The sequence below is a fragment of the Sorghum bicolor genome, chromosome 2 (genome assembly GCF_000003195.3).
Source record: "Sorghum bicolor cultivar BTx623 chromosome 2, Sorghum_bicolor_NCBIv3, whole genome shotgun sequence".
Lineage (NCBI taxonomy): Eukaryota > Viridiplantae > Streptophyta > Magnoliopsida > Poales > Poaceae > Sorghum > Sorghum bicolor.
In genome coordinates, this window is record NC_012871.2 from 72,435,519 (window position 1) to 72,460,826 (window position 25,308).

The window sequence follows — 25,308 nt, forward strand, 5'->3', positions numbered from 1 at the left end:
GTGAGAACTGAACCCCATATTTACCAAGATTGGGATCAATCACGGAGAACCAAGAAAGAGACGAAGACAGCGAGGTGCATACCAGGGTGGATGGAGAACGAGGAGGAGAGATTGGTGAGTATGGCGTGGAAGTTGCTAATGGTGCCCCGAAAGAAGCAAACCAGAACAGAGACTGCCGGAACAGCTCGACGGCGCTAGGAGCAGGGACCACCGTAGCTGAGGGTTCATACTGGGAGGGGGCTGAGTTGTCGATCCTCAAGCGACATGCGAGCGCCTCCATTTCGATGTTATCACTAATATGAGTGTTAATAAAACATAAATGGTTATCACAAAAGCACAAATTTAAGGTTTGTCTTTGAAATCAGAGTAACTAAGTTCAATCTTCAAAGCATGATTAACCATGTTCAGTGCAACTCTCTACACTCAACAGTTATTGAAATATTGAAAAAAAAAGACAAGACAACTTTTGCCTTCAAACACGGTTCTCTCGTACCATGTCGGTGTTGTAGACATGTATCTTAAAAGCATCTAAGCCTCTAATTCAACTTTGATGATTAATTAATGATGATATAGATATTGTGGCTAACGTGTGTTTCTAATGACATTATTGCTACGATAATAACCTATTACTCATTTGTAACTTCCATTTGATGCCTGTAATGATGAATTTTATTTTGATTTTCAAAATATATGTGTGAAGGTTAAGGACAAAGCAGTTCTAAATGTCATTTGGAGCGATGAGACACTTAGAGTAGTATATGTCTTTTTTTTTCTCCTCTAGCCGTACTATTAATAAGTGTGTGAACATGTTGCTCGACCTGTGTGAGTTTAGCGAGTGGATGTGATGCACACTTGTGAAGTTGCAATATGTAGCTTAAATGAAGCCCAAGGACCAATGAAAACAATGCCAAACTCAAAGTTGTTTGAAATCAAAGGATTTGGAAATTAAATAAGGCACCAGAGCTCTTTCGTGTGGCACCGGAGAGGTCACTGGAACTTGCCGACATCGTGCTAATGGATAGTCAAATGAACTGAGATCGCCTTATCTTACAATGTGCATTGGAGTACTCACACAAGAACCTGAGAATGGTGTATGTTGGTTGTGTAAACTCAAAGGAGCACTAGAATTATCTGGTGCCACACCGAAACCTAAGTACAAAGAGTATCCTTCGGATGTTGCGAGTTCTCTACTGACTGATTGGAGCACTGCACCGGAGTATCCATACAGTAACAAGTTTTAGCCAGTGAGTGGTGGGAGGCATCAGGAAATGTCCAATACCAATTTCAAAGGCCCACCGACCTCTCTAATGCTTGTATTTTGGTTGAGTTTAGTTCAAATGGATAGTTTTGGTGCTTGACCTATTGTAGAACCAAGGAGACTGACTAGAGGGAGTTTTTGCAACGCACAATTATATTTGCTAGTTTTATATAACTTTAATACTAAATGCTAATTACTGTGTACTCCCTTCATTTCAAATTGTGAGATGTTTTGGCTTGCAATGTATTTGAACACAATGTATGTCTAAGTGCATAGCAAAAGGTACGTAATAGCAAAAAGAAAACATCTCATATTTTTAAATGGAAGGAGTAGGAAGCAAACAATGGATTACTGATTACAATCATTAATAAAGAGTTTTGCCATGGTAGCACATGGGCATATGTCCTTCGGAAAGTGGTGCAAATAAACAACCGCTAGATATTGCTGTGACACTGAAGACCTTTTTACACAGGCCAAGAAAAATCCCAAACAAATAAACAAAAATACGTTTAGAAGTGGTGCAAGCCTAAATAGAATTTACAATGCCACCAATGCACTCTTGAACTTGGTAATACAATAATAGTGGTGCAAATCTACATAGAACTTACAATGCCACCAGTACTCTTAAACGGTAATGCAATAAGTACTATCACTAGAAGAGGTACGTATATGTTTGTTTCCCTTTAATTCTTGATGCAAATCGTGTCCATACTTTTTGCGTGGTCTTGAGAACCATGGCATATGTAATGCCATAGTAACAACCACCATCGTGCTAACTGTATACTCTCAAAACGACAACGACAACCAACCTAATAGCCAAACTTAACGTTCAACAAACCTTAATTATAGTCCTCGTATAGCCGTACAGGTGAAAACGTACAAGGAATGATCAGATATGCTTCAGTCAATTCGCAGGACACAGCAAACACAGTCCTCTGAGGATGTCATTTCACTCTCTATAGAGCAACTCCAACCCAAGTTCCTAAATTAAGCCTTTAAATTTTTATTTACATGCTATGATAAAAAAAGTAGAAGCTCAAATTAAGACCCAACTCCAACCCACCTCTTAAACAAGTAGGATAGAGGGTTCTAGATGTGAGGGGTTGAAACTATAATTTAGGAGGGCATGAAAAATGGGAGCCCAAGTAGAAGGTGGGTTGGAGTTGATTTTTTTAAACCAAGTTCTTAGATTTAGAATAGAGACTTGTTTAGGAGGTGGGTTGGAGTTGCTCAAATAAACTATAAAAAATACTGTACAGTACTTACACGTCTAAGGTTATCTTTAGCAAGGTCCGTTGCTTCTCATCTTCTTAGGCCTTGTTTAGTTCACCTCAAAATTAAAAAGTTTTTAAGATTCTTCGTCACATCGAATTTTGCGGTATATGCATGAAGCATTAAATATAGACGAAAACAAAAACTCATTACACAGTTTGACTGTAAATTACGAGACGAATCTTTTGACTCTAGTTAATCTATGATTGAACAATATTTGGCATAAACAAACAAAAGTGCTACAATAGCAAAATCTAAAAAGTTTTCACATCTAAACAAGGCTTTAATTAAAAATTCTAACGAGCATGGTTCCTGTCCACAGAACTCTTCTGATCGGTCGAACACGGAGTGCGCTGAAACTTCTCTGGGCCTTGTGCCTTGTTGTAATTCTTTTTATAAAATGAACACTGTCATAAATTAGTTAGGTTTAAAGGATTCGTCTCACAAATTACAGATAAACTGTATAATTATTTATTTTTAATATATATTTAATGTTTTATGCATGTGCTACGAAATTTGATGGGATGAAGATGGTCTCGGATCCACTGCTGCTGTGCCAAACTTTGTTTCACGAATGATGAAGTTATATCTTGTACCTGAAAGGCTGAATCCTAATTCGAAAAACATGCGGCAAGTACGACTAGCACATAGCAAACGCCGAAGTGTTTGGTGTTTAGTTGCTACGGAGTATTTAGCTCCGCCCACGGCCGCCGCTGGAAGTGGAAGGCAGACGATACGAATACGAGTCATCATTTTCACGAATCACTCCGCGAGTAGTCGGGCGGCCCCACCGCTCAGCGACCCGTCCCCAAACCCACGCCCGCCCGCCATGGCGCCGCCGGAGCCGGAGGTGTTCGACGTCGTCATCTTCGGGGCCTCGGGCTTCACCGGCAAGTACGTCATCCGCGAGGCTCTCAAGTTCCTCAACTCCTCCTCCAACTCCCCGCTCCGCTCCCTCGCGGTCGCCGGCCGCAGCCGGGACCGCGTGGCGGCCGCGCTGCGCTGGGCCGCGGCCCCGGCGCCGCCTCCCGAGGACGTGCCCATCCTCGTCGCCGACACCTCCGACCCGGCCTCCCTCGCGGCGCTCGCCGCCCGCGCCCGCGTCGTGCTCTCCTGCGCGGGGCCCTTCCGCCTGCACGGCCACGCCGTGGCGGCGGCGTGCGCGGCGGCGGGTGCCGACTGCCTTGACATCTCCGGGGAGCCCGAGTTCATGGAGCGCGTCGAGGCCGAGCTCCACGAGCCCGCCGCCAAGACCGGCTCGCTCATCGTCTCCGCCTGCGGCTTCGACTCCGTCCCCGCCGAGCTCGGCTTCCTGTTCCACTCCAGGCAGTGGGAGCCACCGTCCGCGCTGGTCTCCGTGGAGGCGTACGTGTACCTGCAGTCGTCCAAGAGGATCGTCGGGAACATTGGCACCTACGAGTCGGCCGTGCTCGGGGTGGCCAACGCTGGCCAGCTGCAGGCGCTGCGCCGGTCCAGGCCCAGGCCGCCCAAGCCCAATGTGAGTTGATATCCACTCTTTGCTGCTTCTCAGTTGATTTCAAGTGCTTGTTCTTGGATTACATGTTTCTTACTCCTTATTACGACACAAAAAAGAATAGAGTGCTGCACAAGAACAATATTCACATCGGCTAAGGCCTTGTTTTTTTTGACAGAAGGCTAAGGCCTTGTTTCGTGAAAATTTTTGGATTTGGCTACCGTAGCACTTTCGTTTGTATTTGGTAATTATTATCTATCCATGGACTAACTAGGCTCAAAAGATTCGTTTCACAAATTATAGATAAACTGTACAATTAGTTTTTTATTTTATCTATATTTAGTGTTCCATGCACGTACCACAAGATTTGATGTGATGGAGAATCTTGAAAATTTTTGGGAACTAAACAGGGCCTTAGGATTAGGAGGTCTTAAAATCCTCAAGGATGTATTGGAGCAACTACTTGAGTTAGAACTTGGGCACACTGACTACAGACTAATAGTTGTCGGGCCAGATATTGACTCTGGGACTCATGTCTGCTCTGTACACTATGGGTTACTATACTAGAATTTGCTACAGCTGTTTGATTTGTGCTAAAATTGGTTGTGTTTTGCTGAATCCATGTTGACATAGCCACATATATGCTTCCTGAAATTCAAATTAGCTTAGCTTCAATATATGCATGCCCAAATCTCCTAGTGTGCCAAGGTGTTATGATGGAATTGAATGGTGAAAGTTGTTCTGCCAGTAAACTTTCAAGCCTTCTGACAAATCTGGAAATTAGGCCTCATATCCCTGGATTTTCTCAGCCATTATAGAAATTATATGTGGGTAGACTGCTGGTATATGAACTCATAGCTCTTTTTCCCTTTTTGTTTTTTCTGAAAAACTCTTTTATGAATTTCCTTCCTGTACCATCGCCGAGATGCTTATTATTTGGCCCTGTTAGGCTGTTACTATTTGGTCAATCATTCTCTTCTTGTGTGCCAACTGCCAACTGCTAAATAGTCCTGGGGTTCCTTCAGAACAGCTTCCATACTTTCACATGCAAATGATGATACATGCCTTGTGTGTGTGCATGTAGTGGATTTTGATACTACTACTACACAGGAATTGTTATCTTATTTTGTCAAAGTTCATCAAATTCTTTTGCAACTTCTTTTTGGTAAATGAAAGGCTCAGAATTTGCATTTTGATGTCCTTAAATCACAGTTGTTGTATGCTTTCCATCTTTAATATGCTGTTGATTTGCCTTTGTGGCATGTTATATATTTTAAGATAATTGTCTTGATTCGAGAATGCAAAGATCCATATCTGTCAATATCTGTAATTTTGCATTGATCTGGATTTTTTAGAAGAAAAGCATTAACCTGATTTCACTCTTTTATTGTCAATGATTAAGATTCTTAAGAAGCATAGAGCATAGTAGCAGTGCTTTAAAAGTATTTTGTTATTCCAATAAATGAAGAATTCATTTGTGTTAATTTTAAGATTCTTAGCACAAATGAATATTGATTTTAAGATGCCACTTGATTCGAAAAGCATTAATTTATGTTAACTTTTACGGAGCACATGTGAAAAGAATTTAGTTATTCCAACAAAGTTTGGAGACAAGTTATATGAGCAGATGAAGGGCTTCATTTGAGTTGAAGAATCATCTACTAGTTTGTGCTGATGGTTGATGCCATTGATAGTTTTCAAACCCTACCACTTGCCACTATTCTAGGGAACCAGTTCAATTTCTTAAGCCTACAAACACTGAACTTGGCCTTGAGCCTCCTGACCATGGTTTGTTGTCCTCAACTGTATGACAATGTTCCTTGATCAATGACTACCATCTGCCTATATTGTATAAGTCCAGAGGAAATGTGACAGCTATTAATGGTGTGTTTTATAATATTTTTAGTAGCTCCAGACTTCATATATAAAACAAAAGGAAGAGTGAAACATTGCTTGATTAAGTGAAAGCATATTAGATGAATTTGGTGATGCCATTATTTGGATTTAAATAAGAGCTTTGCTACAGTGATTGCTAAGTACCAGAGGTACTTTTAGGTACTTTCCCCTCTGATTTTTCCTGGCCATTGATCAGACAAGTACAATTTAAAATTTGAATTATGTATATTTTTTTTATTTGTTATCGGTGCCCCCTGCTCTGTTCCGCTCTTCCTGTTGTTCTGAGACCCCCTGGATCCGCACCCAACTCCGTATCCCCCGTCGGGAGTTGTCGAGTTCTGATCTCTCAATGCGCACAATCACTGATCAGATAGTTCCTCAACTGTTTTTTCCCAAAAAGTTTGAACATGTGCCATTCTTTATTTGTTTTTGTCTAGCTCCTGCCATGCCACTAAAACTTAGCAGTTTATCTCTCTTAATGCTTCAATATTTCCTAGTGGCTGTCAGTGACCGACAAATTGAGTCATAAGTCGTAACTTGTAAGGGTGACCATGTGTCTGGTGAGGTGGTGAGCGATGACTGATTTCAGGTGTGTGACCATGTGTCCGCTCCCGATTTGGCAAAGCAAGTACTATTGTGTATTGATATTGCTTTCGGTTCTCATGTGACTCATCGAGGCACACAAACTAGGTGATAAATAAGTACTAGTGCTTGTTTCTGCCTCACTGATTGCTCGAATATTATATCCTGGGTGAATCAGTGTCGATTTGCAGTTTAACAACCAACAACCAAGAATCAAAACTAGCAAATCATAAATTAGTGGTTCTAATGTAATGTTGCTAGATGTATCAAACTGTTTTTTTACCATAAAATAACCATTTAGCTCAGTTCTTAAATCGATCAACTTAAACTTACACAAAGAACTCAAATGTAACAGCTAACTATGTGAACTCAAATTAACCCATACAAACTAATTTTCTATGGTATAAACTGTAAAGTGCAATTACCAATTTACCATTTATTATTTAAATGAAAAAGGAAATAACATGGGTATCTCACTCTTTTTTTTACTGTCCCTACTTGAGTATTTTTCCCTAAGTGCTTCCTATTTTCTGACCACTTGATCTTTCTCAATTGATGGCTCATATTTTCTCCAACCAACCTAAAACTTGCACTCCCTCCGTTCCAAATTACAAGTCGTTTTGGCTTTTCTGTTGCCTTTTTGCTATGTATATGTGCATAGCAAAAGATCTGTACTTAGAAAAGCCAATGCGACTTATAATTAGAAAGGAGGGAGCGCTTAAATAAATATTCCAGTTGATATTAGAAGAAATCTGACTAATACCACAACTTAGGCATTCTTACTGTAGATCAGGCATGATTGCTATTATCTTAATTTCTTCATTAAAATTTTATAGTTAAATAGATTTTGTGCTATGTGCAACCTTGAATGTTTAATTTTTGCAGTATAATTCGCACATCTATTTAAGACTTTGGTCCCTATATTCGTTGCGGAGACGATCTATCAGTGAAATGAGCACTGGCTTCTTTGCTAGACAACCATTTGAGTATTTTTCTGGTATAAATGTTGATTAATGCTAAGATTTCTTCCTTTATGCAGATTCCAGGCCCTCCGCCTCCTAAAGGCTCACTGATTGAGGGTCAGAATCCTTTGGGAATGTGGGCTATGAAGTTGCCTTCCGCTGACACAGTGGTCGTGAAGAGAACTCTATCAACCTTGACTGAGCATCCTGAGGGCCTTCCTGGTGCAGAAGAAACCCCAGAGTATGCTGAACACAGGAAGAAGTTCTGGTCTTCTGTCAAACCTGCCCATTTCGGCGTGAAGATCGCCTCCAGATCCTTGATGATGCTCGTGCGCTTCATCTTCACCGGAATCTTCATCGGCCTGTTTGGCAATTTCTCCTTCGGCAGGTCCCTCCTTCTGAAGTACCCTGAGTTTTTCTCCGCTGGGATGTTCAGGAGAGCCGGTCCGACTGAGGAAGAGGTGAAGAGCGCCTCGTTCAAGATGTGGTTTGTCGGGCACGGCTACAGCAACGTGGATAGGTCGTTGGAGCTCGGAAGAAGCAAGCCGGACAAGGAGGTGATCACCAAGGTTTCGGGACCTGAGGTTGGTTACATCACAACTCCGATCGTGCTGGTGCAGTGCGCCCTCGTCCTGCTGAGCCAGCGTGCCAACCTACCAAAGGGTGGGGTGTACACGCCTGGCACCGTATTCGGCCCTACCGACCTCCAGCAGCGCCTCCAGGAGAACGGGCTGTCGTTCGAGGTTAACGTGACTAGGACCATGAGCTGAAGTTCACTGGCTCCATTCGGTGCTTCCAGTGGAAAAACTTGGGAGAAGGATGCAACCTGAGCAATAAGAAGCGCAAAGTAGCGGCTTAACTGTGTATGTGGTATAGTCTTACGGAGTCTTACTACCACAGTACCTTCTGAAATACGTAGTTTCTTATTCGCATGCTGTGTTTGTGATAACTAATAATCCGTGTCATAATATCGTGTCCTGTAGAGAGGATCATATGTGTTGAAATGTGTAATGCCAGACTCAGCGTGCTATGTGGAAGAAAAGATGCTAATAGTGCCTAGTGCAATACGTGAGGTCCAAATTCTGAACTGGTGATGTTGGCTGTTGTGCTCTTTCTATGGCCCCGTTTAGGCCCGTTATGATCCATCACATTAAATATTTGGATATATGTATAAAGTATTAAATATATATTATTTGTAAAACTAAAACAATAGATAGAGGATGATTTAAGAGACAAATTTTTAGAGTTTAGTTAGTCTATAATTAAACATTAATTGTCAAATAAAACGAAAATGCTACGTGTCTGTTAAATTTTATCACCCCAAATCAAACACTCTCTTAGTTCCATTTTTTTTCTTCTCATCGCATCGAATCTTTGGAAGTTAATGTGGTTTCCAAAAATAACTAATTGTACCACTTTCATTTGTATTTAGCAATTATTGTCTAACCATGAACTAATTAGGCTCAAAGATTCGTCTCTTAAATTACAGACAAAATATGTAATTAGTTATTTTTTATTTATATTTAATACTCTATATATGTATTCAAAGATTTAATATAATAGAAAATTTTGAAAATTTTAGGAACTAAATAAGGCCTAAACAAAGCCATAGAGTACATCCAATTTGCACGACAGAGGTGGAAGATACAGGAACAGGCGCACAGACACAACTACGGGGTTACGCCGACTTACCCTTTTTGGGATGGATTTGAGTGAAAGAAAAAAAAAAGTTCTTCCTCTGATCCAGACGTACGTAGTCGCATTTGAGTGTTCTATCATCTGGCGAGCGTAAGATTTTGACCACAAAGTCACGATTTTACGTCCTAGACTAATCCCACAAGTTGTTTTGTTGGAAGAAGCCTTTCCAAATGAGGTGTTAACTTGTTTTGTACTAGCACGAAGGCCAAATTCTCCATGGCAAGGCTAAACTTGGGCCGTCAAACCAAATAGATAGGCCAAAATATCAGACATGAGTACATGACCAAGATTTGGGCTTTGTTTAGATCCAAAAAGTTTTTAAATTTTGACACTGTAGCAATTTTATTTTTATTTAGCAAACATTGTCTAATTATAGAGTAATTATGATTAAAAGATTCGTCTCACAATTTACAGACAAACTATGCAATTAATTTTTGTTTTTATCTATATTTAATACTCCATACATGTGACGCAAGATTCGATGTGACAAAAAATCTTTAAAATATTTTTAATTTTTAGGTGAACTAGACAAGGCATTGGTTTGAGTTTGGCAGTTGGCACTAACAAAACACTCCCTCAAGGCCTCAAGTGTTTGGTGTGTCTGGTGATGGCATGCCAAGCCGACTACTTTGCATGCCGTGTTTAGTTACTGAATTGAAAAATTCGCGATATTATAGCAATTTCGTTTGTGTGTGTTAATTATTGCCTAACCATAGACTAAGGGCTTGTTTAGATGCAAAAAGTTTTTGGATTTTGACACTGTAGCACTTTCGTTTTTATTTGACAAACATTGTCCAATTATGGAGTAACTAGGCTTAAAAGATTCGTCTCGCGATTTACAGACAAACTGTGCAATTAGTTTTTATTTTTATCTATATTTAATACTCCATGCATTTGCCGTAAGATTCGATGTGATAGAGAATCTTGTAAAGTTTTGGGTTTTTAGGTGCATGGCCTAACTGGGCTCAAAAGATTCGTCTCATAAATTCCGACCAAACTGTGTAATTAGTTTTTATTCTCATTTGTATTTAATACTTTGTGTATGCGTCTAAAGATTCGATGCGACGGGAAATCTTGAAAAAAAAATAGGTTTTGAAGCCTTATATTCATTTTGTCAAAGGGAAACTGTTTCCATCAAAGTTTTCTGTGAAATAAGTGTATGTGAGGGGCTAATTTGGATAAAAGAAGACGAGCGTGGTGTGTGGACGGGTGGAGACGTGGAGTGGAGTGTTTTTCACTGCTACAGTGCTACTCCTACTCGCCTACTCCTGCTGCTGCGCTGCCTGCAGCACAAAGCCTGTACTGCGGAGCCTGTATGGCCCTATGGGCTATGGGCTACGGTAGACGTGCACGCAGAGACATGTGAGGGCGCAGGCTTTGCCAACACCTCCGCCTCCGCCAGTGACCTTTTGAATGAATGAACAGTGCTTGAGAGCAGCTCACGGGCTACCAGCATCTTTCAACTGTATGGCTCCTTGAAAGCTGGAGGGGTAGCATACAGCCAATGGCGTGTGGGCTCCGCACCCTACCGGGCCCACACGTCAGTGGAAGTACAGCTCGTGCCGCAGCGGCACCGGATCCTCGTTGCAAGTTCTGTTCACACCGCGTCCTATATTCAAGGAGAACGGGGGCGTTGGTGTGGTGTGGGTCGTCACCAGCAGTCGCTTGGCCCCCAGTCCTCCTCCACTGCTCCAACTGCTCCAGGCCTCCACAGCTCCCAGCCTGCTCGCTACCCGTGCCGCGCCGTGCGCCTGCGCCTTGCCGCCGTCGCCATGAATCACGGCAGGAGACTACCTGCCGGTCCTCTCCCATCGTTTGAGCAGCGCCTGGGCACCTACGACTGCGACCTGAGCGTCGGCGAGCTGGTACTGCATTCTCTCTCTCTTTTTTTTTTTAACCCTAGCAGAAGCCTACTTCGCGTCTACGGAGTTCTGTGTTCTCGCCGGCGGCGCTGACCGTATTTTTGCAGGTGCTGCGAGGCGACGTCGCGAGGCTGTTCGCTCCCAGCAGCGGCGGCGACAGGCCTTTCGACTACAACGCGACCCTCTTGCTCCACAACAATGGGCGCCGAGTCGTCGTACGGGTCTTTAAGGTGGCGGCCGGCCGGGAGACGCTGCTCGGAGAGGGGTGGGGCGAGATATGCGAGGACTTCAACCTGACGCAGGGCGACGTTGCCGTGTTCAGGAAGGCGGCCTTGCAGGACGACCGCACGTTCATCGCCTGCTTCCTCGATGCCAACGGCAACCCTTGCCCCAGCAGCTTCGACGCGCTCGACGACCCGCCTTCGTCACCTGAGTTCCAAGGCTCGTTCGCCCGTCCCCGACCCACACAAACTCCGGCAACAAGTCGCAGCAAAAACCTGAGCTTTTCTTTCGCTGACTTGCTTCGACATTGTTATATGATGATGCAGTTAACGCGGATTGGTTGCGGGCACAAGGAGCCGACGAGGCGGGCTGGGGCGGGCAGGCTGCCAAGAGCTGGTGGTGGTGGTCGGGCATTGCAGGGGGGCGACATGACCATCAAGGGAAGCGATGGATCTGGCTGTGGAGTGTGGAGCTCGGGAAGGCAGCGACGAGCATTACATGGCGACCAAGCTGTTTGTGAAGGCCGAGCATTACATGGCGGAGCATTACGTACTCTCACTGCCTCTACGTACTTCTGGTTGCTAGTTTACCGTTGATGTGTTGCCAGTTATTACCAACTTACCACGTACTCTCAATTACTGCTCAATTAGTAGTAGTACGAATTTGTATGGTTGCATGAACCTTGATGTGTTGCCAGTTACCACGTACTCTAGCATTGGTGCTATCTTTTAACCTTGATGTGTTGCCATTGTAGCAGTATGCTATGTTTTCTTTAAAACTTTAGATTATCTACCGGCTTTTGTATTCTTTTCCTGCATCCTGCCGCTGGCCGCTACGCTGTATATGCTCCTCGAATTTGAATGACTCCTTCACTCAAGGCCTCCGGCTTGCTTCGAATTCACTCTTGCCTCTTGCCAGCATGTGCTTTGGCGCTTTGTTGCTGTTGTTTGTCCAGGAAAACAAAATGCTCATCTGGGACTTTTGGAGTTTGCGCAGTTTAAGCTCCTGCCTCCTGCTATTCGTTTGGACTTTTGGAGTTTTACATTCCGTCGTGGAACATAAATCAAGGTTCTCTGAAGCACCGGAATTTTTTCTCCTCGAACAGTATTGTGTTGGTGCACCACTTAGTTGCATACTCTTGTGCAATAAATGACGTGACATTGGACTCTTTCTCATTACGAAAGACAAATCCAGGTGATCAACAGGTTCCCGTGGTCATCTGAAAATCTGAACTTTCTGCTTGGAACAGCAGCGTCCAAGGAGCAGGAATGATGGTAGATTGGCAGTATTGGTGTCTAGGTCCGAAATGCCTCACGCTGTCACGCATATGGCCACATGGGCTAAACCTGGGCCGGCAGAGGTGGTTTTGCCGGCAGATATTCGGCCCTACCCATCTGCAGCAGCCAGCAGCGCATCCGGATTCCGGACCCTCTCTCCGCTTGGCACATGTTGCAGTGCTTCCCTCCGTCCTTAAGTTGTTTTATTAAGTCATTTTTTTTAAAAAAATAACCCAATTTATAGGAAAAGACTCAGATATTTGTGAAACAAAATTGATATCATTAGATACACATACACCATATAAAATATAATTTTAAAATGGGGCTGCACTACCGCCGGTGCACGCGGAGCCAGTGTACCTACGCGCGTGCGCTCTCTCTCTCGCTCTCCCTCTCTCCCCCCCCCCCCCCCCCCCCCTTCGGCATCACCTTCCTGCCTCCAAGTAGTGGGCGTGGCCGAATTGACATCCAGGGGAAGCACTAGCGAGCATCAGGCGGCATATGAAGTATGCATGCCAAGCGGCCGCATCCTATGCACTGGGGATTTAGATTTCCCTTTTATAATATGCTTATGTATTTAGGGATGGAGAGAGTATATAAACAAGAGAATCATATTCGAATGCAGAATGTTTTTTCTATCTCAGGTAAGATCATGGTTTGTCAAAAATACGGTATTGAAAACCAATTTTTTGCGTGGTTGTCATAGCATGAGATGAAGCTTCAACTAGTATCTTGAGAAGAACCTTGTTTAATTTCTGTCGACTTCATGTGGTGTGGCGTTGGATGACAATATTTGGGAAATGGTTTGCTCGTGTAATGCAAATCACACTTGGATTTTACGTTAAAGCTGGAGTATTTCAAACACCAAACGACGAAGTGAAAATGGCCTACGTCTTATCCACGAGAAAAAACCACAAATGGCTACTTTTAATGCTAGGGGTTGACCAAGTTATAGCACAAGGATATGTTAACTCCTAGGTTAAGAGGTTCCCGACCGAAGAACCCCTGACCAGGGGTCGCTCAGGGGCTACATGTAATAACCCTAGAAATTACCTGACACAAAAATCCCAGCTACAAAATTTTTCTAAAATAACCCATGCGTTGATGAGTGACATGTAGCAAGCCTCACAATATCGCATTTGCTTTATTATATTAACCACCCTAGGAATTATTTGCAAGGCATATAATTCTTTTTATTGCATTACAATTTATTGGTGATTCGGATTTTATTTGGTTTTAGTATTGTTGCTCACTAATTATCTAATTAACTAATTAGCAATTAAATAAGTGATATAACTTACTTGCCATCACAAGTGGCTAAAATTCTAGTCATAGCTAACACCCAAATTGTTAACCACCTACATAGGTAAAAGAGTAAAGGGATAGTAAAAAGAAATAGAAATAGGAAAGGAATAATGAGAGAGAAAAAGGAAAAAGAAAAAGGGGAAGAAGGCCGCGCTCCCTGCCCCCCCTCCGCCCGCGACCTACCTCGGTATACAAGGAAATGTTGGATCATACGGAGGAGGGAGGATGAACAAAAATAGAATAGACCAATCAGTCATCATGAGAACTCAGAGTTCTACACTGAGAGTGGGGCCACCCGAGCCACCGAAGACCCACACTTAGTGACATCTGATGAACAACAATACCTGCCGCGGTTTTGACCTGACATGGGTTTTATAAGAAGGCCTTGTTTACTTCCGAAAAGATTTCGGATTTCGGTACTGTAGCATTTTCGTTTGTTTGTGACAAATATTATCCAATCATAAACTAACTAGGCTCAAAAGATTCATCTCGTAAATTACAGATAAACTGTGAAATTAGTTTTTGTTTTCTTATATATTTAGTGCTTCATGCATGTGCCACAAGATTTGATGTGACGGGGAATCTTGAAATGTTTTTGAATTTCGGGGTGAACTAAACAAGGCCGAAATTTAAAAGTAGTCCCTATGATTTTTTTTAGGCAAAAAACTGTGGGAAAAATCCCAAGAGTGAGAGTTTTTTGTATTAAATAAAGTAAGACGTTCTTACATCTAAGATTAACTAAAAGCATCAAGCCAACACACAAAAGGATGACCTCAAATCATCCTTGAAATGGACACTCTAAAGGATACATTGGTTCTTCAAACTGCCAAGCCACATAGAAGAGGTAGGGTCACGCCTGTGAAAAACTCTTTGTCGTTGCGAAGCTTCTATAGTTCCCAAGCAACAATCAACCTAGCCTCGACAAAGAAAAGAAGGTTGTGGACTGTCCCACCCATAGATATTACGGTATGCTCCAAATGGTACACTACTTCTCTTCGTACCAGCACCGTCACCCTGTAAGGACTCCTTTGCTGCACTTCAATATATCCTGATCTACACGGGTTGGAAAGGACTGGAGTTAAAAAAAATCCACTCGTAAATTGGGCATTGTTTAGTTCCTAAAAAAATTTACAAAATTTTTCAGATTTCCCGTCACATCGAATCTTGCGGCATATGTATGGAGCATTAAATATAGATAAAAAAGATAACTAATTACACAGTTTACATGTAATTTGCGAGATGAATCTTTTGAACCTAGTTAGCCTATAATTAGATAATATTTGTCAAATACAAACGAAAATGCTACTATTCACATTTTGTAAAAAAAATTTGCAAGTAAACGAGGCTTTGGAGTGCATCCAAACAGCCCAACAGGCAGTAATCAAAGTTGGCCGAGCATCAATTCTTGACATGACCCTCATCACCACCAGCCAACCACGAACCCACTAATATTTCTCCCTATGATACTTTGTTCATTCGTCACTCCAAACATAAGGAAATGGAGATCTGAACCCAGATCCATACGTTTTTTCTTTGATTCCACAAGCCGTAAGGTCAGGTCCTGCCGTCCTGGTCCGCCCAGCCCAGGCATCGGCGCTGGCGGTTGGCGATCACAGGCGGAGCCGCAGGCTTGGAGTAGTAACACGAACACGACGTCGCGATCGTACAACCCGACCGGTGTCTAGTCTGGGCATAGAACGGTGTAGTCGTCAAGTGCCAACTGCCAAACGCGCGGGCGCGGCCGTCGTTTTCGGTCCCGGCGCCGGCAGGCTGCTAGCTGCTTGGTTGGTTCTCGACGAGCTCTTTGGTGCCTTCCTGTCTTTTCCGGCAGCTGGGCCCCGCGCAGCCGTTTTCGTGGACCGGCAGAGGCTGAGGAAAGAAACGAAACGCAGATTGGGTGGGCGCAGCCGTGCAGGGCGTCGCGCGGCGCGGCGCGGCGCGGCGCGGGCGCGCTCATCGGGTGGCTGACTGCCCGTCCAAACGCCCGCGCCGCGCGCCTCAGGTTTGGACGCAAACCGCCGGCGCGACCGGCGGCATCGATGAGAGGCTGAGACCCTGACATGGGCAGAGGAGCGAGCGGTGGCCGGTGCGAGTGGGATGGGCAGCTTGGTCTGGTCACCTTTCCTCGGTGGATTCGTGCCATTCCCTGGCGCGCGTGGCAGCGTGTGCGCCCGTTGTTAGGGCTTGTTTAGTTCAAAAAAATTTTGCAAAATTTTTCAGATTCCTCGTCACATCAAATTTCTAGACACATGCATGAAGTATTAAATATAGACAAAAATAAAAACTAATTACATAATTTAGTCGAAATTGACGAGACGAATCTTTTGAGCCTAGTTAGTCCATGATTGGACAATATTTGTCAAATACAAACGAAAGTGCTACAGTGCCTGTTTTACAAAATTTTTTGGAACTAAACAAGGCCTTAGTTCCTGTAAAAATTTTGCAAAAATTTTCAGATTCCTCGTCACATCGAATCTTTAGACGTATGCATGAAGTATTAAATATAGATAAAAACTAAAACTAATTGCATAGTTTGGTCGGAATTGACGAGACGAATTTTTTGAACCTAGTTAGTCTATAATTGGATAATATTTATCAAATACAAATAAAAGTGCTATTATTTCTATTTTGCAAAAAAATTTGGAAGTAAACAAGGCCTTAACCCAGGGCCGGGGGGACAGTAAACAAAGACTAACGGTTCGAAAGGGATTTGTTTTGTTTGGAAAAGGGAACGAATGAAGCAAAGTGCTGCTTGTTTGGTTCGCCGTGCACGCACGCGTTCGATTGTTGCCAAGGCCCACCACTCGTCGTTGCCGGAATGCCGGTGGTCATGATTCATCGGCACTTTATTTTTCACTCTGTTGTCTGTTCAGCTTTGGGTTCACATCCGGCCTCATGGACCTATCCGACCAGTATGCATCGATGCAATGTATGCAGCATGCTCCACTAACGGCTTATTGTACTTTGTGAAGACCAAAGACTTGGAGGTTTAATAAATAATTGAGTACTAAGTTTGGATTACTTTGCGAAAGCCCTTCACGTGCATTGACCAAAAAAACAAAACAATAGTTGACCGCTCGATGATGTCTAATAGTAAATGTCAGTCTTTGACCAGACGCCTGAATCGCTTCTAGTGCACGGCGGGCGCGACGTTCATGGCGTGCGTCATGAGGTTGCGACGTTCATAGAAGAATTCATAGAATCATAGGCGTGCGTGATGAGGTTCAGGTTCAGACACTTCAGAATTGTCATGGTCCGAGGTACAAGTGACGGCGAATGCCCTTTTCCAACTACCATCACTGCACCTGCACGCCTAGGATACTGGATACCGGATACGATCGCATCGCAATTTGCAAGGGATGGAAGCTGGAAAATCTACAAGTTCTTGTTTGCATGAGAATGTACAGCGAACGTGTCTTCTTTACAGCCAAAATTGCATCTAGCCCTCTCCTTCCTTCTGTTATCCACATCATGAATCAATGGCGAACTAATATAACAATTGCTAAAAACAAGCGAAATGAAAAAACAACAACAACAACAACGACGATGACCTATACTCGTCACGTAAATTGGAGGTGCGCGCCGCTGTTCTCGGCCACGTCGAGCAGCGCGGCGAGAACGTCCGGCATGTCGGGCCGCTCCTGCGGCGCGTCTGCCGTGCACCGCATGCCGAGCATCAGGAGCTCCCAGGACACGGTGCCGACGGCCGCCGCCTTCTCCGACGACGACCGCCACCCTTCTTTGCCCATCCGCCGCCCCCACTCCACCAGGCACTCGTCCTCGGCGCCGTCCACGGCGCGCCGGCCCGTGGCGAGCTCCATCAGGAGCACGCCGTAGCTGTACACGTCGCCCTTGGTCGTGGCGCGCCACGTCTGGCCGTACTCGGGGGCCACGTACCCGACGGTCCCGGCCACCACCGTGCTCACGTGCGTGTCGCCGGGCCGGACCACGCGTGCCAGCCCGAAGTCCGTCACCCTGGCGCGCCCGTCCCGGTCCAGCAGCACGTTGCTGGCCTTCACGTCCCGGTGCACCACCGCGGGGCGGCACTCGTGGTGCAGGAACACCAGCGCGCGCGCCACGCCGATCGCCGTGTCCAGCCGCCGCCCCCACCCGAACGCGGCCGTGTCGCCGACCAGCGACTCCAGGTTGCCGCCGTCCAGGTACTCGTACACCAGGATCTTCGCCGACCCGGACAGGCACCACCCGTAGAGCGTGACGAGGTTCGGGTGCGGCCACGACGACCCCATCCGGTCGGCGAGCACCTCCATCTCGGCGCGGAACTCCCGCTCGCAGTCGCCGTCGCGCGGCCTCGCCAGCTTCTTCACGGCCACGGTGCGGCCGTCGGGGAGCACGCCGCGGTACACCACGCCGTAGCCGCCGCGCCCGATCACCAGGTCGTCCGAGAAGTTCCCCGTGGCCGCCACGATGTCGCGGTAGGTGAACGCCGTCTTGCCGAGCTGGAACACCTTCACCGCTTCCGTCGAGGAGGAGCACCCGGTCGCCGACGACGATGACCCGGACGGTGGCGACGACGTCGTCGACATCTGCATGGAGCACTTCCCGGAGCTGCACTTGGGGTTCTCACACGAGAACGACTCGGGGTCTGGGTCTTGTTCCACGGGGAACCGCGCACGAAGATTGGCCATGAAGAACACGAAGGCGCCGGAGACGAAGGCGGCGAGGAGCGAGAACAGGAACCACACCGCGATGCTTCTTGGAGTCATGCCGCGCCTTCGAGCATCCGCAGCTTCCGGAGGTGGCTGCTTACCGGTGCCCGTCCCTAATGAAATGAGTGGGTCGCCGAGGAAGGACTGCTCGTCGAAGGTGCCGAATTGGGCGGTGGTGGGGAAGCTGCCGGTGAGAAGTGGGTTGTAGGACACGTTGAACTTGGTCAGTTCTGTGAGCTGGCTCAGACTCCCAGGCAGCTCGCCGGAGAAGTTGTTGTAGGAGAGGTCCATGATCTCGAGGCACAGCATGCGGCCGATCTCCGACGGGATCGCGCCTGAGATGTTGTTCCTCGAGACGTTCAGCACGACGAGCGGGAGCCTGCTGATCTCCGGTGGCAGCTGTCCGGTCAGCCGGTTGCCGTCGAGGTGGAGCAGGCTGAGGTTCACCATCGCGCCGATCGACGGAGGTATGTCTCCAGATAGCTGGTTCCTGGACAGCTGAACGTACCCGGAGATCGTGTAGGACCTCACCGGCGACGAGGAGTTGGTGCAGACCGGAACGATGCCGTATCCCTTGAGGATTCGGTCCCATATGCTGCGGCAGTTCGCCCGAGTCATGATGGAGTACACGAAGCTGAACGGGGGGTAGCTCGCCGGGATCCACCGCTTCATGGCTTGACAGTCGCCGGAGCCGGCGAGCACGCTGGAACCATTCCGGTTCTTGGCGAACGTCGGGCCGGGGTTGCTCCCAATGTTTGCCATGTCCGGCGGGATGTTCCCGGTCAGCTTGTTGTCGGCCAGGTTCAACCAGAGCAAGCTGGTGCATTTGCCAATTTCTGACGGAATATCTCCGGAGAGCTGATTCCCAGCAAGCATCAGCCACAAAAGCGACGTGAGGTTCCCAATGGTCGCCGGTATCTCGCCGGAGAGGTCGTTATACGACAAGTCCAGCGCTTGGAGCTCGGTGAGACGGCCGTACGCTGCCGGTATCCCGCTGGAGAATTGGTTGTAGGCAAGCATCAGGTACTTGAGGCTTTTCATGTCAGCCACCTCAGGAGGGAGCTCGCCGGAGAACTCGTTATAGCTGAGGTCCAGCCTCGCGAGCAGCGGTAGCTGGAGCACGCCGGAGGTGACGATGCCGCCAGTGTAGTTGTTGTGGTGCAGCACAAGGTACCTCAGACTCGGAAACTTGCCAAAGGTGTCTTGCACGTCCCCTCCAAACTTGTTGCTGCTGATGTCCAAGAACTGAAGCTTCGTACAGTTCGTCAGCGCCAGCGGTATCCGGCGATCGAAGCTGTTGTTCCCGAGAACCAGCGTCTCGATCGCGGAGAGCCTCCCAATTCCGGCCGGTATGAAGCTGCTGAAGCCATTCCCCCACAGAGACAGGTACGTCAGGTTCGCGCACTTGGCGATGGAGTCAGGGAAGCTTCCAGTCAGGTAATTCGCTGACAGGTCCAAAGACTCGAGCTTGCAGCCGTCCGGGAACGTGGCCGGCGGGACGCTCCCGGTGAGATTGTTCTCGGCGGCGCTGAACTGCCTGAACCTCGCGACGCCGGGCCACAGCTCGCCGGTGAAGTTGTTGGAGCTGAGGTCGACATACTCAAGCCTGGCGCAGCCGTCGAACGTACCGGTGACATTGCCCGTGAGCCCGTTGGTAGAGACGTTGAAAACGGCCAGGTCGGCGGCGCACATCGCCGTGAAGTTGGCCGCGACGCCGCCCGACAGCCGGTTCCACGACACGTCGAGCGTCTGCAGCCTGGTGAGGCCGGACAGGTCCAGCGAGCCGTTGATGAGGTTGTGGGAGAGGTTGAGTCGCACGAGTCCGTGGCATTGGTCGATGTCGCCGGGCGCGCAGATGGTGTTGTCGGAGAGGTCGAGCTCGGCGAGCTCGGGCAGCCGCGAGAAGTTGCCGAACGCCGGGCCGGAGATGCTGGAGCCGGACAGGTCCAGCGACGTGACGCGGCCGGACGCGTTGTCGCACCGCACACCGGCCCAACCGCACGGCGACGCGTCGGACTCCTGCCACGCGTCATAGGCGCCGCGGTTCACCCTGTTGTTGTTCTGCAGGAAGCGCTTGAGCTCCACCAGCACCTCCTTGTCGCCGTTGCTCTGCTGCGCGCCGGTGGGCACCGCCGCCGCCACCTCACCTTCAGGAGGACACGCGATCGCCACAGTTAGACGCGAAATTCGACTCCCACGCGAGGAACAGAACACGGCAGCTGGATAACCAGAAGAGAGCAAGAACAGGGCGCCGAATTCTAACCTGCGACGAGGAGCAGGACGAGGAATCCGAGGAGCAGGGGATACATGGCCTTGCTTCCCGAATCATGGAAGACACCGAGGCGAAGCGGATGCACCGGCGACGGGGGCGACGTGCCGAGCGGCGAGCAGCCTCCTCCACATCCACACGCGCGTGCGCTCTCTTCCTCTGGTTCTCCACGGGGAGAGGTGATGTAATAAGCAGAGAATAAGAGACAAAATCTTTTGACACTTATCGCAAGTTATCTAATGGCTGGAGGCCCGCATGCGCATGTGGTCGACGACGAGCATGCCAACCAACCGCTGCTACCGGCTGTCGTTGTTGCTCCCGGGCCTGGCCTTTGAATTGAATCCCAGCGTTTACTGGAAACCACACTAATGCTCAATACTAATGATCAATGTGTCAGCAACGGAGCTTGGGTTTACCGGTTGTGGATTGGATTCAACTTTTTTTAATTGCCAAGTACTTGTATAATGCTGAATTGCTGACTGCACGGGGGGCAGATGAGAAAGAGAAAGAGGCTACTAGTAGCTTGCTTGGGTAGTGGTCTTTGAATTTGTCCCCTTGCTTTCCGAAATTGGCCTGGACTTGTCACCATATTGTATAGTTTCACCACTTGCTAATCCTCCCCAGGTTGGGGGTTTGGGGGGTTTTCGAGTGAAAAAACAGGGGTTCACCACTGGTTCACACACTGCTGTCGCACGGGCACGAACGCTTCAGACAGTGACGTTGGCTTAAAGAGAAGTTCTAGCGTGACTTGTCCACTGACCATAGAAAGGTAGTACTCCTACAGGGTTACCGCGAGGCTTGACTGTAATAAATTAAGGACTGCCGGTAGAACTCGTGTTCTTTTTACATTTTGTGTGCCTCTCGGCAGCAACTTTGACCATTATTTTTCTGTGTTATATATATAACTTATTGTATATCAAAATGTAGCGAGAAAAGTTTGCAAGACCGTGGAAATATTTTGATCGGCGTGAGTGTACCAGTACATGTGATGGATATTTGCCCGTCAGGTCAGCGACGGCAGCCGCCCATGTTGACGACGCCGTACTCCAACGCGACTCCTACTGCGGCGGTCTCGCGTCCAAATTACTCCGAAGCGAAGCGGAGCGGGGGCCGTAGTAGCCCGTAGGCCGTAGGGTCTGGGCAAGTCGGGCAGGGCAGGCGCGTCGCGCACGCCTCCCCCCGGGCGCCGCGGCAGCATGCGTGTGGTAGGCGTGCGCCCGCACCGCACTCGATCGAAGGGCACTCCACCATGAAGTTTCTGGATGCCAACGCCCAGCCCGCGCGCCGGCAGAAGAGAGTGGCGTCAGGCCTGGAATGTCCCCCGGCCGTCCCCGTCGAAGACCGCCGTCGTAAAGCGAAAAAGCGGTGGGTGGTGGATGCTGGTTGCTGGATCCCGCGTGGACGAGCGAGCGCGTGCGTGGCCTACCAAACCCAAGTCTGAGCGCAAGGTCGCATCTGAACGCCCGCTTGTGTCGTGTCTTACAGCAAAGCAGGAGTGGTGCTTTTCATGGAAATTGTACCGCATGGTCGCCGTGGGGGGGGGAATGAGCGAGAGGTGACAGAAGAGAAGATGACGCTTCGTCGAGCTTGGAGAAGCGAATCCTGGACATGCATGCATCAAGATGCAAGATATATGATGACTGACAACAGAACCAACCGGGGCAGGCAAGAGGGAACACGGCCCGCCATGAAGATGCCCACACAGTCCACAGGACGGGGGGCATCGCATGAGTGCGTGCGCGGTGCGCCTCTTTTGCATCGGTGGGCTCTCATGCCCGCACACTCGCCATGGGTTGCTGCGTTTTGGAAGTCCGAATCAGCCGTCACGTAGAGATTGTACGATTCGGAGGGGTCAAAGCGCGGCATACGACCGAGGATGGACGGACCCGACACACCTTTTGGAGAGTTGACGAGTGGCCAGTGGGGAGTGTGGGACTGAGGGATTCTTCGTTCGCATGCAGCGCGATCGGCTCATCATAAAAGGCTTGACGACGAACCAAAAGTTGTGAGGATTCTTTCGCAAAGGAAGATCGAACCCCGCAGAGCGAACTTTATTCACTGTGCAAAAAACAGTGGTTTCCACCTACTTTTGTTGTTAATTATTGTGCAGTTCACCTATTAGAACCTGCTTATGTACTTACCTTGAAACACGCATGGTTTTGTAGCTCGATGAGGTTTAACATTTTTGGCGAATAACCAAAGTAGCTCGAGGCCTCGACTTCAGAGTCATACCACATGTTTAACTTTGAATGCATGTTTAATCAGGAGCGGAGCTAGGATTCAGACATAAGGGGGAGAGGAGAGTCCCACCTAAATGTTTGTTACAATTCTTAGAATGTCAGGCATTGGTGTTGACTTAAAACAAATTATTGACCTTGAGGTTGGATTAAAAAACTATAATGTATCTTTAATCTGTTTCTTTTCTTTATCTTGGACAAGATAAAGAAACGACATTGTTTATTGAACCAACGGTTCACATGTTTTTTATTTTATCTAAGCATGTAGAATTGTACAATCAAGAGACAAAACTTGAGAAAAACATAAGAATATTTTTTCTAGTTGAACTTTTATTACCTTAGTTGAGGACATATTTGTATCTATAGTCTCTAATATTCATAGAACTAATAAATAATATATACAGGAGCATATGCCTTGCCCCCCATCTCCGCCCCTCTTGTTTAATCAAAAACTAAACTACAAAGTCTCTATTGAGGACAAGTTATGCATTTAAAACCTTGAAAAAAATACTGTATAGTAAGCCATGTTTCGAAGTTATATTGCCTTGTTCAGGAAATTCAACATGCTTAACTTCAATTTAGTTATGAACGATGTTGAGCCTCTTAGAGCAAAGCGGCACCTAGCAACCACTCATGACTCACTAGGCTTGGATCTTGAAATAGCATAGCAAATTCCATCATTGCTCAACTTTTGAGCAGCCAGGAGCTGATTGGCAGCCCTCATTTTGCTGTAGGCTAGTGTGGTTAGTGTTGGATATAGTAGCAGGGTAAAATGGTGGTGAAGGGCTCAAGCCCCCCACCACCGCTGGGCCTTTATAGTCCACTCGCCTAAGCCCTCGAAGTTTTTGCCATATGTAGGTTAAAGACAAACTAGTACTCACAATGAACCATAGGCCAGTTGAAAGCCCAAGTTTGGTTTGGTAATTAATGACACCAAGTTGCTAATGCCTTTTGTTTAAGTGACTTGAGTTAGGCATAGCAACACATGTGATGAAGGAGCATGGTGGCATGGAAAGGTGGCCACACGATCACAAAGGGATGAAGCATGAAGTGGAGATCATGGTGATAGACGAGGAGCAAAGTTATCAAGGCAAAGGTATAAACATAGGGTTTTACTTTTGCCGGTCTAAGATGAGTAGAGAAGTGATTGACCGGGTTTAGGATAGATAGCTGACTATCAAGAGGGGAAATCACGGTTATCTCTCGAATCAAGTGCTACTAGGTCCATATCTTGAGCATATGCATTAGGATCAAGTAAAGTGCTAACTTAACTCCTTTGGTAAAAATGTTTGTGAAAAGCTAACACACTTGCACTTTGGTGGTGGACACTTGTTGGTGTTAGCACATTTACAAAGGAGGTGGAGTTCCTAGGGTTGAGAGGGGTGTGGGTTCCTCTCTCCCTCCCGCCGAGCTTGCGAGGCGGGATTCGGCGCTTTTGAGAAAAATAAGTGTATATTTTCTATTGCGCCGGTGGGAAATTTAGAGAAGTCGCGGGAGTGTTTTCTCACTGAGAAACACTCACCGGACATTGAGTGCGGAGGCACCGGACGCTGGCCTCAGCGTCCGGTGAGCTTGACCCTGCTAGGGTTAAGCACCGGACGCACTCTGAGAGCGTCCGGTGGTTAGCGTCCGGTGTGAGGGGTTTTTGCAACCCTCTCTGCGCACGAGTCCGGTGAGCACCGGACCGTCCGGTGCCTAGCGTCCGGTGAGGTCGCGAGTTTGACAAACTCTCTGCGCACGAGCCCGGTGAACACCAGACCGTCCGGTGCCCATCGTCCGGTGTGTTGCAGGTAGCCGTTAGAAACTGACACGCGAAATCGAGGAAGGACATGTGGCCAACTCTAGTGCACCGGACGCAGGGTGTCGAGCGTCCGGTGCTCACTTAGTAGCGTCCGGTGCCCCCGTTTACAGCCCAGTGAAAACAGCCAACGGCTAGTTTTCTTGAGGGGCTTATAAATAGTTGGTGGCCGGCTTTGGGAGGTTAACTCTTGCACATTTGATTACTTGAGACATACATTGAACTAGAAAATACTCCCTCCACTCATCTCCTTGCTAGATTGCTCATCCTAGTGAGATTGAGTGAGATTCAAGTGCATTGCTTTGAGAGTTGCATTTAGTGGCACTTGATTCTTGAGTTTGCTGCGGATTTCTTGTTACTCTTGGGTGTTTCCCGACGCCCTAGACGGCTTGGAGCAGCGGTGGTGTTGAGCTCGTGATTGGAGATTGTTTCGAGCCTCACCAAGTGATTTGTGAGGGGTTCTTGAGCCTTCCCCGCGGGAGATCGCAATTGGCTACTCTAGTGGATTGCTCGTGGCTTGGAGGATCCC

The 25,308-nt window shown here is 47.3% G+C and overlaps 3 protein-coding genes across 3 annotated transcripts; 2 read left to right on the top strand and 1 right to left on the bottom strand.

The window, feature by feature from the left end:
• On the top strand, positions 3,220-8,531 carry LOC8060634 (probable mitochondrial saccharopine dehydrogenase-like oxidoreductase At5g39410). The gene is made up of 2 exons (XM_002460918.2): positions 3,220-4,028; positions 7,522-8,531. Exons 1-2 carry the CDS (start codon positions 3,360-3,362, stop codon positions 8,212-8,214), a joined length of 1,362 nt encoding a protein of 453 aa, XP_002460963.1. The 5' UTR covers positions 3,220-3,359; the 3' UTR covers positions 8,215-8,531.
• LOC110432789 lies at positions 10,466-12,018 on the top strand. The gene is made up of 4 exons (XM_021453619.1): positions 10,466-10,482; positions 10,581-11,007; positions 11,112-11,445; positions 11,553-12,018. The coding sequence occupies exons 1-4, from the start codon at positions 10,466-10,468 to the stop codon at positions 11,744-11,746; spliced, it is 972 nt and encodes a 323-aa protein (XP_021309294.1). The 3' UTR covers positions 11,747-12,018.
• LOC8078997 (probable LRR receptor-like serine/threonine-protein kinase At1g74360) lies at positions 17,171-21,158 on the bottom strand. The gene is made up of 2 exons (XM_002463088.2): positions 20,739-21,158; positions 17,171-20,622 (listed from the first exon to the last, which is right to left on the bottom strand). Exons 1-2 carry the CDS (start codon positions 20,782-20,784, stop codon positions 17,369-17,371), a joined length of 3,300 nt encoding a protein of 1,099 aa, XP_002463133.1. The 5' UTR covers positions 20,785-21,158; the 3' UTR covers positions 17,171-17,368.